Source organism: Hyposmocoma kahamanoa, unplaced genomic scaffold (genome assembly GCF_003589595.1).
Source record: "Hyposmocoma kahamanoa isolate Upper Pololo Valley unplaced genomic scaffold, ASM358959v1 88, whole genome shotgun sequence".
Lineage (NCBI taxonomy): Eukaryota > Metazoa > Arthropoda > Insecta > Lepidoptera > Cosmopterigidae > Hyposmocoma > Hyposmocoma kahamanoa.
Genome location: NW_020654466.1, coordinates 2,119,205 through 2,137,492, shown reverse-complemented (window position 1 = coordinate 2,137,492; position 18,288 = coordinate 2,119,205). Strand labels below are relative to the sequence as shown.

The 18,288-nt window shown below is 36.0% G+C and overlaps 1 protein-coding gene across 1 annotated transcript in view; it reads right to left on the bottom strand.

The window, feature by feature from the left end:
• Positions 1–18,288, bottom strand: part of LOC113235870 (calmodulin-binding transcription activator 2) — a 354,352-nt gene that overhangs the window by 16,513 nt on the left and 319,551 nt on the right. The window contains exons 6-18 of the mRNA XM_026471792.1: positions 13,475–13,619; positions 11,893–11,939; positions 10,665–11,684; positions 10,163–10,424; positions 9,297–9,520; positions 7,338–7,607; positions 6,528–6,718; positions 6,139–6,276; positions 5,928–6,022; positions 5,281–5,388; positions 2,816–2,883; positions 2,310–2,452; positions 1,857–2,020 (exon numbers count right to left, since the gene is read on the bottom strand). Coding sequence (XP_026327577.1) covers positions 1,857–2,020; positions 2,310–2,452; positions 2,816–2,883; positions 5,281–5,388; positions 5,928–6,022; positions 6,139–6,276; positions 6,528–6,718; positions 7,338–7,607; positions 9,297–9,520; positions 10,163–10,424; positions 10,665–11,684; positions 11,893–11,939; positions 13,475–13,619 — 2,875 coding nt within the window. The remainder of the gene's footprint in view (positions 1–1,856; positions 2,021–2,309; positions 2,453–2,815; positions 2,884–5,280; positions 5,389–5,927; positions 6,023–6,138; positions 6,277–6,527; positions 6,719–7,337; positions 7,608–9,296; positions 9,521–10,162; positions 10,425–10,664; positions 11,685–11,892; positions 11,940–13,474; positions 13,620–18,288) is intronic.

Sequence of the window (18,288 nt, the reverse complement as noted above, 5' to 3'; positions counted from 1 at the left end):
AAGTGAAAAAGTATAATAATAATAAATTTATTTATTTAATAAACTTACAGACAAATTTGACATTGACAGTTGACATTGACAAATTTGACATTGAAAGCTTGCAATATTGGATTTCACAAGGTCATGTGTGTTTGAACTAGATAATTAATTATCTGTATTTCAGGCATCAGCGCTATTCCGTGAAGACAAAAACATGAGAAAGATTTCAAAACATTAAACATTATTTTCTAAAGTAGACCTGGGGATATTGAGTTTAAATTTGAAATCACTTTAATTTACTCATAACTTTAGGTGTGATAGCGATCTTCCAGAGACTAGAATGGAATTAATTGAATGCGTGTTAGAGGGTGTGTGGGTTAGGAGAGAAAAACTACTGTATAAAACTTAATAAGACCTCGGTTTTGTTCATAAGTTAGTTTATGGATTTGTTTTGCTTTTGTTTAATGAATGTGTATAGATTGTGTCATTAATTTTCTTGGATAGATGTGGACCTTAAAAACAATAACTTTTTTTACATATTTATGTTAAAATTTTATTAGGTTTTAACTATAATTCTCGTCATTTCGAATATGAACTTTATCTACAATTTTATTAGGTAAACATATTTACTACTGCTGGTTGGACGGTTCTCTATGTCCAGAACTAGAGACACAACGTCAGAACTTACTTTATAAGAGCAAAGACCAATAAGAGATCTTGTTGATGTCATTATACATAATCTGTCTCGTGTAAATACCGTGTGGTTCATTATCTTGTAATATAATTATTCCTTTATCCTATGCTAACTTTTTTTATAATTCTAACTGCCGTTTTAAATGATGGTGATGATGCTGCTAAACTTTTTTAAAAGAGCTATTATTTTTTAAAAAACCCTCAACATAAAGAACATAATGCAACAAAATTAACAAATTATTTGTATTGTTAAGTATATTAAATTATAAAATGTTCACAATTAACGCACACACTCAATAACGCTAAAAAAAATGTCACAGAAAGACGCAGTGTTTCACGAATAATGCAAGGTCCTGCTTATGATCTTCCCGCACTCCAGATCCCGCCCGAAGGACCAAAATGTAGGATGAGCCTACACTAAATGATAGTTGATAAATGATAAAATATGATAAGATGATACACTGATAAATTGATATTATGAAAATAATATAACGAGAATTATTATGATTGATTCGAGTGTCCAACGCACACTGATCGAAATAGCGTGGTGCACGCCACGAGTAAGCCATATTGCTGCACACACATTTTTATAATGTAGGTTATTAACTGTACAATTATTACCAATAATTTTGTTTATATCGGACTCTCGGATCCATAGAGATAGTAACAATTGAGAAGCTGTAGATCTCCTTGTGACAGAGTTCGTCCAGAGAAGTGCTGCCACCTTACCTATTTCTGCCGCCAAGCAGTAAGCAGTAAGCAGTAGCAGCAGCGAAATCACAGGCACATAGAACTTGTCAACTTATGTCTCAGGGTGTCCGGTGCAGTGGCGGTAGCCCTGAGATCTTTGTGATTTAAAACTCTGAGTGGCACTGCACTGTTAGGGACAGGCATGTCGCTTACCACTAAGTACACCACTTGTTGGTACCGTCACTTAGATTTGGAAAAAAAGCATATTTTAAGTTTAAATTGGAGTAATCTTTCGACAGGAGGACACATGCTACAACTATCGGGCTTGAAACCGTATACTGCTGTACTCGGTGCTATACCATCGGAGAGTCTTATCTGTCGGCAAGGCCCTAAGGGTGCTATTCGAGTCAAGCTAGGAGTAAGGCACAACTCTTTCTTATTATACTAAAGAAGTAATATATACGTGTCTCAGCAAACATTTATTAATAACTTACCATTTAGAGTAAGACTAGAGAACGTATTAGTAGTATTAAGAAATTCCTGAAGAGTGGCAGAGGGAGCCGAGGGCAGAGAGGGGCGCGGAGATGGTGGCGGTGGAGATAGCGCTGAGCCAGGTGACACAGACCCTGAAGAACAGGGTGTTGAACCACCACAGTACCTAGAATATAACAGTTCAGATTAAGAAAAGGATAATTAAGAAAATGAAATATCGGCAAGAACTGTTGGTAAATGTTTTCGATATTTTTTTTAGAAACAGACATAAAAGATATCCATGGTTATAGTTATAAGGAGAACATTTAGGTACCCTTTTATTTTGCAAAAGAGTTCATATACAGAGTAACAATCTCGTGAACATATTTATATTCCGATTATATGTTTACATGGGATTGTTTACATGAAATTACGATGTATATACAAGTATGATGTAAGGAATAAAATCAATGTACCTATAAGTATTATCGCAGAATTCAAAACTGAATTCGCTACTAAAGGTGGTAGTGTCATCGAGCAAGGGCGCCATGAGAGCATCTTCGCCGACATTGCCGCCGCTTTCTAGACCGCACCCGGAAAGCAAGGACGAGCTTTCGTTCTAAAAATAATAAACAATGTGTATTGGTTAGTAGCTCATAAAGAAAATAAAGTGGTTGGCCTGGTTTTCTTTGAAAGGAAATTTTTAAACAATAATCTATTATTATAGAGTAAAGGATTCACCTTTTACTGCACATAAGACAGGAGTACGGATAACTGACATTATTGAGAGTAATGTAGATAATAGTAGAGTCACAATCCACTTATTACTGCATACAGGAGTTTCTACTTACATAAACCGTCAAAAAGAATGGCAGCCTTTTATCTTTAAATGCGTTCTTCATTTAACTCGTGATATTTTTTCTTTAACCTATTCTGACCAAGAACGAATTTCACATGAGCCTCTTTTGTGTTCAAATCTTACCTTTATCCTGTCTGGCATAGCTGCAATGATCTGCTCTGCCAGCGTGAACACCCGGTCATCCTGCTCCCCTGAAAGGATTTTGTGAAGTACATTCTGATATCACACAGTTTTACTTACATTTATTTAAGAATCGCTCTTGTCTGTTATTTTCTTTAAAACTCACGCCTAAGCCAATCGACCACATAAATTAGCTGGTCTCAAACTAGGTGATTCCCTGTATTGTGAGTACTAGAACAATAAAATTAACTCCGGGAAACTAGTCGGAAAAAAATGTTTCGTTCCATAGCTTAGTTGGGAGAGCATCTGGCATAGTATACTTGAAGGCACTGGTTCGAATCCAGCCGGATCGAAGGAATTTGTCTTCGTGTTCTATCTTTGTATCAATAAATTAATAACTTTGTATTAACAAACTAGTGGAGTCATGTCACAAAAATGATAGCAAAATACAGTTATGTTCAGTAAACTTAAATCTTAAATTGATTGTTATTTTGATGTAAGATAGGATTACATCTGTACATAATGTCACCTGATGAAAAGTGAAAATATATATGAGGATGGTGCTCTCTTCTGGCTGTGGTTTAGAAGATGCTTGTTCTCGCTGACTTTAATATATATTATTCAAATGTTATAGTTTCCACACTAAAAACTACAAAAAAAAAAACACAGTACAGTTGTAGGTCTTTTGGCTAACCACTTAGTAGCCGGCCAGCCCATCCACTCCTTATTTTGACAGAGCTTCCAGCCAGGGCTCGGAAATTCGTCAAATCTCTGGTGACTTTCATTGCCATGGTTTCTAATGGCTGGTTAAAAGGCTGATGAATAATTCAACGTTGGTTCATTTCTACAGACAAAAGGAATCCGTAATTTTCTAACATCGAATCACATTAATGCAAATAGCATACACATCAAGTAAATAAACGGTACATTATTGCTAATACTTATTATATTCTACATAATTTTTATTGTAGTCTTACAGAGCCCAATGATTAACATAAAAACCAATATAAATTTCAAAACCTGTAAGGCTTTATCTGCGTTCTGAATGTGTAGAATCTGAAATATCACTTTGATTTTGAGGCTTACTTCTCCAAGTTAGATGATTAGGGGCTGTTGTTGATTAAATCACAATTGGAACGTATTTTTCGTCCAATCCCAAAATTGTTTTACAAATGGTGTCTTAATTATCTTGCAAAAATTTTATATGTATTTTCAACTGCTGTTCACAATTAAATTAATTTAAATCAACTGTTGTTTTCAATTACTTATGCTGCTAAATTGTTTAGTCAACCAATTATAGTTAACTGTCAACATTTATATCCAATAAATAAAATAAAATATTTTGTTTCTACTGGAAACAGTGTCAAAGCACTTACCTTTATTAAAATAGCAACTTTAAATACTACACATAAAAAGCTTCGAATAATAGATGTCAATCATGCAAGCCATTGAGCCACCATGCAGTGTTATTTGTAACGTATCGTTGTAGAATTTTGCTTAAAATTTACGTGTTTCAGGACATCTGTAACATTTGTAGATAGTATTGGGAGTGTCAGGTTGAAGAAATTTTAAAGCCAATCGATTTGAGTGTGTTTCGAGGTAAAGTGATAGTGAATAGACCGATACGAACCATTTAAAGCGACATCGATGGACAACATCGAGTAAGTCAAACCGATACCGATATTCCAAATACCACCACGCACTTAGAATATCACTTTGACAATAATCAATACAACTTACACGTAGACGTTGAAATTCACTATCAACGTTCGCCAAGCACATATCACATCGGTTTGACTTAAAAAGAAAAACTAACATCAACACAGAATACATCTGCTCGTAATAGGAGCAAAATTACAGAAGAATCTACAAGTGGGATCTATCAAAGTACAGGTGATCACGTTCAGGGCTAGACTAGCGACAGTAGGACAGTATGCAGACGACGTTGAGAAGAAGGATCGAGCGGCCAGAGCAACTACTACATTCACAACATCGATAGTAGGACGAGCGGAGGGATGCTACGACTTGAAATGGTGTAGAACAAAATTCACTCGATATTTGTTTCTTTTGGTAATACATTTCATAATAAATAATTTTCACGATATTGGCATATTGATCGAGCAATAGTAAAATTGTTGGTTTTTATTTGCTTTATGCAAATCACTGTCTGCATGTTTTGGTTCTAACATTTTATTTACAGTACGGTTTGTCTATTCAGTCCAATTTGTTTTAATCTAATAATCATTATTTTTTTCATCTGTTCCAAGTACAACTTTTTGAATATACGTTTCATCATTTTCATCTTTAATATCTACCACATAATTATTAGATTCAGAACCTGTTACATTGGCTTTGGTACATTGTTATATTACCGATTGACTTTACTGATTTGGGCGGTTAAAAGTCTTTTGTACACCATTTATTGGGTCATAGGTTCTATACCGTTTCGGCAGTCGCAGCACACTGACCTGGAACGGGCGTGGCGGCCGGGGGCGGCTCGGGTGGTGGTGACCTTGACGCGTCCGACAGCGCCTCCACATCTATGAGTGGCGACGCCGCACCCGGCGCCGTCTCGCCTGGACAACCACCTCTTTCAGCTACGCCGCCAACCGGACTTGAGCTCTTTCTCTTTTTTTCCCACCGTATTTGAGATACGTATATGCGATGTTTTTGACGTAATTTTTTTTCGAGGTTTTTTTCGAAAATTTAACTTTTCGAGGCTTAATACCATTGAATTAAACCATCGTTTCGTTAATAACCAGTGACGAGAGTCTAATTATTTGAAAAGCGTGTCACATTTATTTAGCGACCTATCAAAATTTGTGGTTTTCACTAACGTATATCATTTCGCTAGTTAATTCCTCGACTTTGTAGAAATTGCGAGCCCGGATGCACAGTTAGAGGTTTCATTAATGTACACATCTTTAGTTTTCGTCACTATTTCGAGAAAGAAACTCATAATTCCCGTTACGTGCCACTCATTTGCCGAATCCTTCGACGTAGCCAACCGAATTCCGACCTTAACATCAGGCGACGTGCCGATAAATAAATAATCGTCAGCAAATGAAAATTTAACTATCTATAAAGATCCTTTTAGCTTGTGTATTGGACTTACAAAGAGCGAGGTCCATACGTCGTCCTATTTTTGAATCGCCGAGACTGTCTTCGGAATTGTCGGAGTCCAATGGAAGGGACATGCTGCGTTCCCATCTAAAACAGTTTTTTCAGACCATGAAATAATATTTTATTAACAAGATTATAAAGTACAAACCTTAAGACTTCAATGGGTTTGTACTATAAATTAAAGATAGGGTAGGTCATCTCACCGAGCAGATGATTTTGCATCAACTTTGTCAATAGCTGAATTACTCCGGAATGCGTCTGCCATGTTGATACCGCTATCTATCGAAGGTCGCTTTACTAAGTTGCTCTCTATACTGCCCGCGCGTCCTTTTTGTGATAAACTGAAATATGGAACGTTTTTATTAATACCTGTTGTAGGCCATTGATTTTGAGACAGTTTTGATTTTAAGATCTATAGCAATTAGTATGATGAATGAAGGAAAAGGTTTCTGTCATACGACCAGTCGTGAAACCACCGAAATAAAGACACGCACACCAAGGTAAATTGATCAGAAACGTTTCCCTCTCGTGTCCTGTAGAATGTGATATGATGTTCAAACTAGCCATACATATATTTCGAAAGCACAGTCACCTATTAGGCCTTAGAAACACCCCATCCCTAGGTGGAGGATGTATCCTATCCAGCATTGAAGCGAGCCTTTGGTGTCCAGCCCTTTGTGCGGTCGCTGCTGCCTCTCTCGCACCAGATTCTAGCTGTTGACCGGCGCTCCATCGGGCTAACACTACTGCTGTTTCGACGTGACCTGCTGCACTCGCTACCATCTGCAATTTTAGGTAAAAATAAATTAAATCTATGTGTTTACAACATTTGGAAAATTATCAGTAATAGAGGAACTTAATAGTTTAACTTAAATGCGTAGAGCAAATAAATACCCAAACACAACGTCGAGTTGAATCGAGTCTGCTCACTCTCCTCGTAATGACTTACGGAGATAGTGAGAAGACTACAGATAGAGAGGGAGAGAGAGAAAGTAATAGTAATAATAATGTGCCAGACAATCGCATCAGTTACTTGGGGCCGTAGAGTAAGTTTTAAATATGTAAACTTAACCACCGCGTTTGCGTAAAGATTTCAATTTAAACCTTATAAATATATATTTAAGATCTAAATAAAAATCTTAACGCAAATGCGGTATTCTCAGTCAATTCTCAGTACTTTGAGTATCCGAGAACGAAATTCACACCCAGAACACCTTGACCAGAATCATCCTAAATTGGTCTAGCGCCAAAAAGCACACGGAGGTTCTAATGCCGTCAATATAACCTCCTTATGCTTTTATTTTGATAGTAAGCCTTTACAATTGTTATTCAGTGAACGTGCTAAATAGTAGCACGCGCTGGATATTCATGAACATAAAGTTGTCTTTTTACATTAACTCACCAAAGGCGTGCAATTGTCGCAGTCCCTAGCTCCTAAATTTACTTCTTTCTCCAACGCAAGGCTGGTATCATCTTGCCTCCATCTCAGCAGTACAGTTGTCAGTTTGGTATACCCAAGGGCCGCAGCCAAATGCAATATTGTTGAACCATCTTCTCCCGGTTCTGTAGTAAAACCTTCTGATGTTCCAGCTGAACAAGCGCTTAAGGAACGACAGAAATATACAAGGCGCTCTTCAAATTTTGGATTGGAGTACAGCTGGATGTCTTCAACCTGGAAAAGTTTTTAAGACCGGGTTTATTGATGATAATTAGGTACTAATAAACTGAGTCAACATTAAAATTATGCAGAAATCTTAAATGCATCATAAATTTAAAATAATAAGCTTTACAAGAGACTTAAATTACATTCGTTTGTCAGAAACGTAATAAGTGGAGGTCCATCGTCTATGCGTAATAATATTAATCTTTGAACTATGTCCAAACTCATGGTACCACGATTTCGTACAGCTAAGGTAAACAATTCTTTTAGAGAACGAAGAACTGTATACGTTTTTACTTTAAGATTCCGGAGCATATACTAAGATTACTATTTTCTAAGTTTAAAACTTACATTACAAGTATTTGTATTGAAAAGTCATATTACAAAATTGTAGACTACATATCTTAGGTTTTCGCGATTGTTACACATAGGAAATGAAACTATTTTTCCGGATTTAAATGGCGCATATTTGTATTTTCAAACAAACCGACGTTTCGGGCCGTTTACAGGTCCCGTCAACCGTGACCATGGGACCTGTAAAGGGCCCGAAACGTCTGTTTGTTTGAAAAAACCAAATATACGCGATTTAAATCCGGAAAAATAGTTTCATTTCATATGTAGACTACATGTTGGATAAAGATATATAGAAAGACAATATGAGTCTAGATTCCACACAAATATGATTCAAAGTGTATTCTATAGCATTTAAGTTTATTTGAAAAGAGCAATCCTTAGAGTTTCTTGTTCGTTCTTATCAGGGCGGTCAGCGCAGTGAACGAGCAGTAGCTTAAAAAATGACGTTTTCAAGTGTAAAATTTTTACCTACGGAATAAATGATTACTTGACTTTCCTTTGTAACCGGAGACAGGTATAACGGTATGTATGTGTGAATTTCATCAAATATCTCAACCTGGCACAGGGTTCTTGTTTTTAAGAATTTATTGGACAGATTAATCGTTTTATATTACCAATAACTCAAGAAGACGGCTAATCTCCATATTATAGATCGCAACTCCGAAAAAGGTCCAAATTCCGTCTCATACCTAGGTGGCGCTGATCAGTAGCCTGGCAGTAGTTTATATTATATTCGTATGACCGTGGGCATGAATTCATTCATATTTCGTATTTTCTGAACTTTGATAAAGATGCATGTCAATATACGGTTACGAACTAATTTATAAATTAACGCTTGCTAATATGGGTAGATGGCGCTAATCCTAAACAAACTAAAAGAATAACCGACAGGATTAATAAAAATCTGTGCAATAAGCGCCATCTAGTGTATTGGTTTGTTATCACTAGAAATTAGAATAGCTTTGATAAATTGCAGAACGTCAATGTTTTTTGTCTGGCACGGTGTGTTTTTTAGCATACCGTGCCTAACGCTACACCAACAAAGCCACGGAACGAACCAGCGGACCTCACGAATTTCTTTATGTGCTTGCGTCGTATCTTTGTATTTGGTTTTTCAACTACTGTTTTAGCCGTAGCGCCATCTATGGCAAATGTATGATATTTCGTCATCCAGTTTACAGCTACCAGCCTCGGCTAGAGATGATATGTTCTAAATTAGTTTAAAAAAATGCTATTTGGTCCTCGACGCGACATCAGGTGTACTAAGAGGTACTAAGTATCCGACTACGCTGTCTTGTATCTCGATTAGCAGTAGCTCTTGGGTTATTGGTCCATGATATTACTTACCTGATTATTATCATCCATGGGTTCAGTCTTCATCTGCAGTCGACCATGCAGCCGTTGCAAGCGATGAAGCAACGAGAAACGTATAAAATCCAACGTCGGCAAAGGGGCTGACGCAGGCGATGTTGGTGTCGGAGCTGGCCCAGCCTTATACTCGAAAACTACGGTGTCTGAGACTACACGACCGCCACGTGCTACTTGCAGGGCAGCTAGGCCAGCTTCATGAGCTGAAAAAGATGATTAAACAATAGTTTTATTTCTTAGAAACGTTTTCGGTCGACGGATATCCGGATGTGTATTATCCAAGCTATCCGGTGTACAAATGTGTTTAGAGTAGACATGTGAGCCACGCTAAAACCGACGTGATGAAAATGTATTTTATTTTTTGAAGTATCAGATTCTTCATTAATTATTTACCATATTTCAATACAATATTTTAGTACAATGAAAATTAATTACGTTTCAACTACGTATATCTATTGATACTGGATTTAAATTAAGAAAGTGTATGTTTGTGATTGTTTTTTTTACTGACATTATTTAAGTTTTTTTTTAGCAACAGTATTCGTTAAACTACAAGTCAAAGTGTAATAAAATTTGAAAATGAATACGAAGGTTGATTGGAATAATATTTTTTGTGATTAACGTTGATTATGCCTCTATCGACTCCACTATCGACCTTAAATATAAATGACAAAGTCAACTTAATAGAATGCGTCGAGTATTTATCGGAAATCCCTAAAAGTAAGTCATGCATGGCTAGCTGTCTTTTTCTCGGTTGCTGGTACCAAGTTTCATCATGTATTTCGTCTTTTTGACCAGCAAATGATAAGTACAACAACATTAACTTGTTCAATAAAATATTTTACCTGGGCAATAACACCTTAATAACCCATTCTGCACCAGCGTAGATGGCACTGGAAAGTTATCAAACAACACTGTATATTGATCTGATGACTCTGTCCAGGGTCCGGCTACCAGCACCTTCACTCCTCCTTCAGGATACGCCCATTCAGGGGAATAGTCCGTAATGCTGAGAGCTCCTTCGCCGTTGCATTCTGTTTGCATTTTTTCAGGAGGGGATTGTTCTGCTTGTGGTGATTTTTCGTGGATTGTCTGGAACATGAACGACTAAGTGTTGACCTTAATTAATATTTGTCCAAGACTAATGTTGATTACTTTATTTCATTGCTACAAACATTAATTTATCATCAAAATTAATCTTTTGATAATATTCTGTCTGTAAAACGAAAATTTTGCGTTGATTTTCCAATAAGGTAAAATTTGCGAAAATATTACGCACGTTAAATGATAATTCATGAACAAAAAATAAATAAACCATAAAAATCAATATAATATAAAACTTACCACTGGATTATGCGATATTGTTGTAGGATCCAATACCTCCAGTTCTGGAAAATCTCCCAGCATATCAAAAGCATCCAAATTAACAAAAACATTGTCATCAACAACGTGTGTAGGCGATGCAACAGCCTCACAACTCTCTATGAAGTCCATTGTATCAATGCCCGATACCATCACATTAGCTGTCTCAGTAGATCTCACGCTACTTCTATCTAATTCACAAGTAGGCATATTAGCTGATAACGTCTTTTGAATATCTTCGTGCGATAGCTCTAGAGTCTCGTCGAAGAATCCATGGGATGGTCCTAAATGTCCATCGGTACCTAGCAATACTAGAGTATCATCACAGTCTGTTAAAACCTTACTTTCCAGCCTTTCCCCTGAACCGGGATATCTAGACGGAGTTGCAGGAGCACTAGCTATAATTTGATTTCTAATTCGAGGTTCCATTTTTATTTTCCTATCAAAACTTATTTCTACTTTCTCCTCGATGTGATTTTCGACTTTGAATGTTGAATCTGAGTTCTGATGACACGAGGAGGGTTGACTGTCGGGTATTTCTCGTTTTAGTACGAAGGTTGGTTGTCGATACCTGTCTCTTGGTTCTTCGCAGACAAATGACGTTACCGATAAGGGTGACACCAAAGAGGAATGTTGTTGAGCGCTGTTGCCTGCGCCGTTAAGTATTAACAAGCCGCCTCCTCCTTGAATCTGTCCTAGAGATAATAATAATGGTGATGCCGGTTGTGGCGAAGGTCTATGGTCTCTCGTGTACTGCCGCGGTGGTTGAGACATAGGCCGAGGTGATGGTCCTGTAGTAGATGAAACATGGTGATCAGATGGTGGAGGTTTAACCGCTTGTATGCGCCGTAGAGGATGAGCACAGGTCCTCGAGTCTTGGCAGGTGGAGTCAGGACAACCGCATTCCAGCTGCCTGGCCAATGCAGCAGCTCTTGCCGCTCGTTGCTTCTCCATCAACTGGCCTACAATGGCTTCCACCGTTTCCGCCGTTTGGAACATTTTGCCCTGAAATCATGAATAAGTATGTTCTTTTAGTAAATTATTTTAACAGTATATTGAAAAAATTGGAGCGTCCGGATTATAAGGCTTACAAGGCCTGCTTTAACGGTTTCTTTGCATTAAAGTTTAGCTTTAATCATTACTTATACTTCAACATTGAAACCTTCTCTTACGTGTTCTTCTGTGTGTTAAAAATAAAATTAAAAATCCTTACCGAAATCTCCAGCTCATTATTGATGTCCGGTTCGTCTTCGCTGAAAACTGAAACAGAAATTTAAATGAAACATTAATAGGTTTCCAACGAAAATCCTTAAATAATAAACGAAAGAACTCAAATTTATACGAGATAATGATCAATTACTTAGCTGGATTAATTTCGCGTAATAAAATTAAGTTTCATCGTCGATTTCATAAATATTCAACGAAGGGAAGCTTCCGTGTTCCATACATTTATGAAAGGAAACTGAGGGATCTTGGATTAAGCTATTCGTATCAGAGTTATTTAAATTTATGCAGATAACTTTCAAAGACGGGCTGTTTGTATTCATGATTATTTTATCATCAGTATCTTATATCGTAATTCAATATAGCACTTTGATTATATAGCTAAACTCAAGACGTCAACATTAGTTCATAACGGTGATTTTAGTTCCCTGTAGGACCAATTTGGTAAACAAACTTTTCATCATGATTAGGTGATTGTCTCGCATATAATTAACTCTCCAAACAAAATAAGAATTGTTAATTAATGGAAGGGCTTAACTTGTCTATAAATTTTTAAATCGTCTTACGTTTCCAGATGCTTGTCTATTGATATGTTTTCACTAGATTTATTCAAATGGTTTCTCACATATACCACATATACAAAGAGCAACTCGTGCTTATTCCTCTCGGGGGGCTCTATTTTGCAGATGATAACCTTTATTCTTAGATTTTTTTTTCAAATGGCACAAATACTAGTATATCAATAAACGAAATCTTTGTCCTTATTAACTACGTCACTCTAGTTAGAGTAGTAAACGCATTCATTTTGTCTTGTCCAATTACAAAGTCCTTATAAAACACGACGCCCTTAGGTTATCCATTTGTCGAAAGTATATTTTCTCCATTTCGCCTGTCGATAATTTCCGTAAAATGGGTCTATTTGAAGAAACGAAGGGCTATTTGAGAAAATTCAAAAAAGATGAAATTTCTTTGTAAATCTGAACGCGACCATGGCAAGCTTATAGAATTTTGCCGCGAAGCTGGTATCGATTTAAATTAACCAATCAGAAAAGTTTTTTCGTAAAGGGCGTTTTTGTAACTGAAAACGGATTTTTGTAAAAGGCGGCGATTTTTTGGCGTTCCCAATTTTTTCCTTAGACTATCCCTTTGCTTTTTCCATCCTCTAAGGTTTTTTCTCCCACACGATTATTTTGGTAAGCTTACGAAATTTAATTAAGTTTTTAACCCATATTATTCAGTAATAACAGTTTGCTTTGCTATAGTGGTTTTTGTATTATAAAATTTATTCAAATCATTATGAAATGCGTTATTTCGTTATTATCAAATAGCCTGTTTCCCAAATAACCCCTTTGTTAGAATTATATTACACATATAAATATGTTGCGATCATAGAACGAAAAACCCAAAACGCGTTGTGTTCTTTTTAAGTCCATAACACGTTATTCTGTTGTGGTACTTGTAAAAATAGCTATGTGTTTAATTCAAATACTCCACCGTATGAAATTCCTGTTTCGGCTCTCATAGTATTTGACCACTACAAGTTGTGGTTATTAGTTAACTTGTCTACTTACACATAGGCTTGAGTTGGCTGACAAGTTCGTCCTTCGTCCATTCCTTCTTATCGGCCCAGAGAGCGAGGCTTGGAGCAACTGTAGCCAGCTTGTTGTCATCCGGGTATGGCACGTTCAGGTAATGCACCAGGACTATGTCAGGGTTCTATAATTCGAACAGATTTATCTGATTAATTATTTTGTCTTCAAATTCTTTACATATTATTTTTATGTCATTATTGCTATACACAACAACGATTTAACAACAGTAAAAAAAATCAGAACGAAATTCAAAAATGGCAACAAACTTTAAAAGTTTACGTATAATTCCATAGTGACGGCCACTAGACTTGGGCCCTTCGATTATGGAAATTCCATCCTCTAGGCTTGGGCCAGTGTCAGATTCGATGTGTTGTCAACTTAGACTATGGAAACGCCTCTCATTTTTCCAACCAGGGAAGGAGGAACGACCGCGTAGATCCGAAAACCATTCTTATACTCTAACCAAATTCGATGTAGCCAATATAATGACCGTTACACTGCCGGTTTACTCTGGATAAATTCTGGAAAAAATGCAACGTGCACATTTTTTTTATTGATTACGACAATAAGGCCGTCAATCTGAACAAATTTTATATAAAGAAAATAAATACCATAAGACAATAATTCTAACAAAATTTGCATCAATGACTATAGTCGCCCAAATTCATAGCTCGGCTTGTTTTATTTATTTTTCTTCATTTTCTAACGTTACCTTAACAAATTTGATTATTACATATTATTCTCTTTTCTTTTCTTTTGACAGCTAAAATCCTTTAAATCCAGGTAATATGAAGAAAATAAGTACTTCATTATTACACACGGTTGGACGACTCGGTTTATCAAAAAAGACAGAGACATGCCTATGAATTCATACAGCATTATCTCTATCCTATTTTTAGGAAGGAATACACAATATTGGGAAATAATTGTTTCTGTTCCATCACTTTAACTATAATGGATTATTCATTTGACTGGTTTGTTATGGTATAAGTATGAATATTGCCGTTACGAGCTTACAGCAATGTTTGATTAGCTAAGAATGGTTTCTTAAAAGGGTGTGGTAAAGCCCGAGGAATTTAGTCCCGCAATCTCTTTCTTGTTAAAAGCTGTTTAAATATATTTAAAGCTTTTTATATATTGATAATATTATTATGGATACTTTCATTCTAATCATTAAGTTCTCTTCTTACTTCTATATTTTTAACTCGGTTTGTTCTTAGTTGTTTAGAAAAGATATTAATTATTACAGATTTTGAATTTCTTACTTTATAATAATTATCTTATTAAAAGCCATTCTATTTTATGTTCGGCTATCTCCATAGCCGTTTCCTTTTATGCCACGGCACCCATTTTATTTTTATCTGGTCAAAATACTTCATTCTAGGTCTTCCTGGCACACGCCTGGCGTCCAATTTATCGGTCTTCTAAATAGTTATCGTATTGTGTAACGTGGTCCACTATACTTCTTCTTCGAATTTCAACATTCTCTATGATGTTACTTAATTTTTCACTATTTCTGTTACCTCTTCTATAGTACTAGTAATCATGTAATATAAATTGTCGGTACTGCGAAGCAGCAATTCAGTACTGCATTATTTATGCTAATGCAGCTTTGAGACTTAATTACGTTTAATTTTCATGGTGGTCATGCAAAATTTTAGGCGCAAACATTACTGTAATAAGTACCTTGTTACATTTGCGTTCTTGAATTTGTGTTTTGTCAATTTATGCTCTTTTATGTGAGTTAATTTTAAAAATTATAATATATTATAATTTTTGTGAACACGGCTTATTTAGCTATACCTTACTTTCTGATTCTCTCTAAAACGAGAAGTACAGAGACACAAAGAAATTACTTTACTTAATGAGAAGGAAACTATGTTCTGAAATTTAAATATACACTGTTTTTCTTTTCAAATAAACCAACATAAAGGGCTCTTTACAGAACTTGTAAAGAGCCCAAAACTTTGGTTTCTTGAAAAAAAAAAATTATACATGATTTATATCCGAAAAATGTCGTTGCTTATAAACAAATATCAATCAAATAAAAGACAAGATATGTTGCCTATGAATATAAATTACAAACAATACAACCATTAAAGGACGAACAAACGAAAATTGGACTCTAAATTGGTACAATTTGCTTCCCTTCGTAATTAAAGTTAAGTGAGGCTTGAAAAAAGCCATTCATTCAAAAAGAATGCCGAATAACGAGCAGCCGAAGCACACAAAACTTGTAAAAAAAGAAACAAGAAGAGATGGCGAACTGGGGACTGTCGGTAAATCTACTGGCGTTAAATATTTGGAAAAGACGACGAAATTAGTCGCTACAAATGAAATCCTTTTTTACTCGAGATGCACCTCAGTTGCATCTCATGTGACATCTACACTTATACACAGTTAACATGAAAATTAGGAAGTATTAATTAGTGTGGACCTATGACTTTTAAATACGATATAATGATAAATGCATTTTAGTATAATTTGACAATAACTAAGATACTTCATTTGACTAAACAAACACTCTCGCTAAGATGATAACCAATAAAAATAACAGTCAAGGCGCTCTCAACACGAACGTCGTTTGGTCCTATTTTGCATTTTAACTTATCCAACTCAATGATTTTCTGTAAGGAAATTGAATGCCTGCACTTTAGCACTGAGAGTAAGAACCAGAAAAAAGATAAGATACGGAATGAAGGGACTTTATGTGTGCTGAAATAACAAATAACCTTTCGCGTTTTACCCAATAATGATTTTTCATGCATGAATTAACTTTAGGAAAAGACATGAACTCAGAAGAATTCTAAGTAATATCTTAGCTTTTTTTTTAACCGGACTTAGGAGCCATTTATACGGGCCTTATACTTAAATCTAGGGATGGCAGGCATCTAATCATAGGGTAAATGCAATTTGGATTACCAATGGGGTAGGTGGAAATTATTTGGCACTTTGTGAAGTACTTACTACCACCACATCTTTTCTGCCGCTAAGAAATAGTGTGAGCATTAATGCATTCTATAACTGAGGAGAAAAGGTGTTAAAGTACAGGCATATGGGACTTGCAACTTTATGTCTCACGGTGAGTGCAGTGGCAGTACTAACTGGTATCGTGACTGTGGCATCACAGTACATTTACTCAAATATTTTATATGCCCGTAAAAATATACATAATTTCAATAAGAAAGAAGATATCCATAATATTAACCTTAGAGCTAAGTCCAAACTCATGGTACCACGATTTCGTTTAACCAAGGTAAACGACTGTTTTATGGGGAGCTGTATACGTTTTTACAATAAGATTCCGGAACATATATTAAGATTATCATTTCCCAAGTTTAAAAACTACTTTAAAAACATTTTGATTGCAAAGTCATATCACAAAATTGAAACTACGTGTTAGATAAATATATATGGAAAGACGATATGGCTCCAGAATCCACATAAATTTGATTCAAAATGTATTCCATAGCATTTAAGTTTATTTGAAAAGAGCAATCCCTAGAGTTTCTTGCTCGTTCTTCTCAGGGAAGTCAGCGTAGTGAATGAGCAGTAGCTTAAAAGAGACGTTTTCAAGTGTAAATTTATTTTACCTATGGAACAAATGATTCTATGACTTTGACTTAGTACCGTTCATGTCTTTGCAGTTATGGTTCTAAGCGGCCTTGAAAATGTTATGGCCAGTTCGTGTCGTCACTTGATATCATAAAAAAGTCAATCGATCTATCACATACATTCATTAATCTTTTCGGCCAAGATCTTATTATGCTTTAACGCAGTCCAGCCTTTTAAAGAACCTTTTCGATTTGATCTGTAAACTTTCATCGTGGCCGTTCTCTTCCAATGTCGCCAGTCTTAGTAGCCGTATAGGTCCTCGTGAAAGAGTTCGTCTAGGGAAATACTGCCACCTATTTTTGCCGTCAAGCAGTAATGTTAGCATTAATGCGTTTCCGTTTTAAAGGGTGATGGTGAAATTACAGTCACATGAGACTTGTCAATTTGTATCAGGGTATCGGGCGCGGTGGCCGTACCCCTCAGATCTTTGCGGTTTAAAGCTCTGTGTGTATGGCACTGCAATTGTTATGAACAGGCGTGAGCTTATCATCAGGCGCACGACTTGCTCGTCGCGTCCCTTGATGTTATAAAAAAATCTATTTTTTGTATGTGTTCCATTTTAGTGATAGTAAGGCAATAGTGTTACATCACTATACTGTCCATAAACAACTCTTCAAAAGAGTTTTAGGTTTTAATCCGTGAACCTGGAGTATACAAAAGCCCGACGTGCACTTTAATCTCCACGCCCAAAAGTAACACACAATATTTTAATTTTCAGTGCGAAAGGCGAATGTAAAACTTACTAAAGCGTAATAACTATCCATTTGTCTTCAAAATGGCTGCAATAAACATGGTCGCGATTATTTATGTAATGGTCGTCGGCCAGGGTTGCCACGTGCGTTTTATTATTATCATTGTGGTTTTTCATTAACAGCTTGTTTCTGCATCAGGCCATTTTTGCTGCTTCATCTGGGTATTATTACCAAAAGTTAGGGCTATAAATTTATTTCTCCACTTCCAGCAGTTCGTATGATGAATAGACGATATCTGGTTGTTTAACAAAAAAAGCGTTTAAAATAGGTAATTTTGTTTTATCTAAATCGTGTTTATTTGTTTTTACCTTAGACTATGGAAACTAAGTTTTTACAGACAAACCAACGTTTCAGGTCCTTTATCTATGAAATAATTTCAATCAGCTGTGACTATGGGATCCATAAAGGTCCCGAAATGTTGTTTTT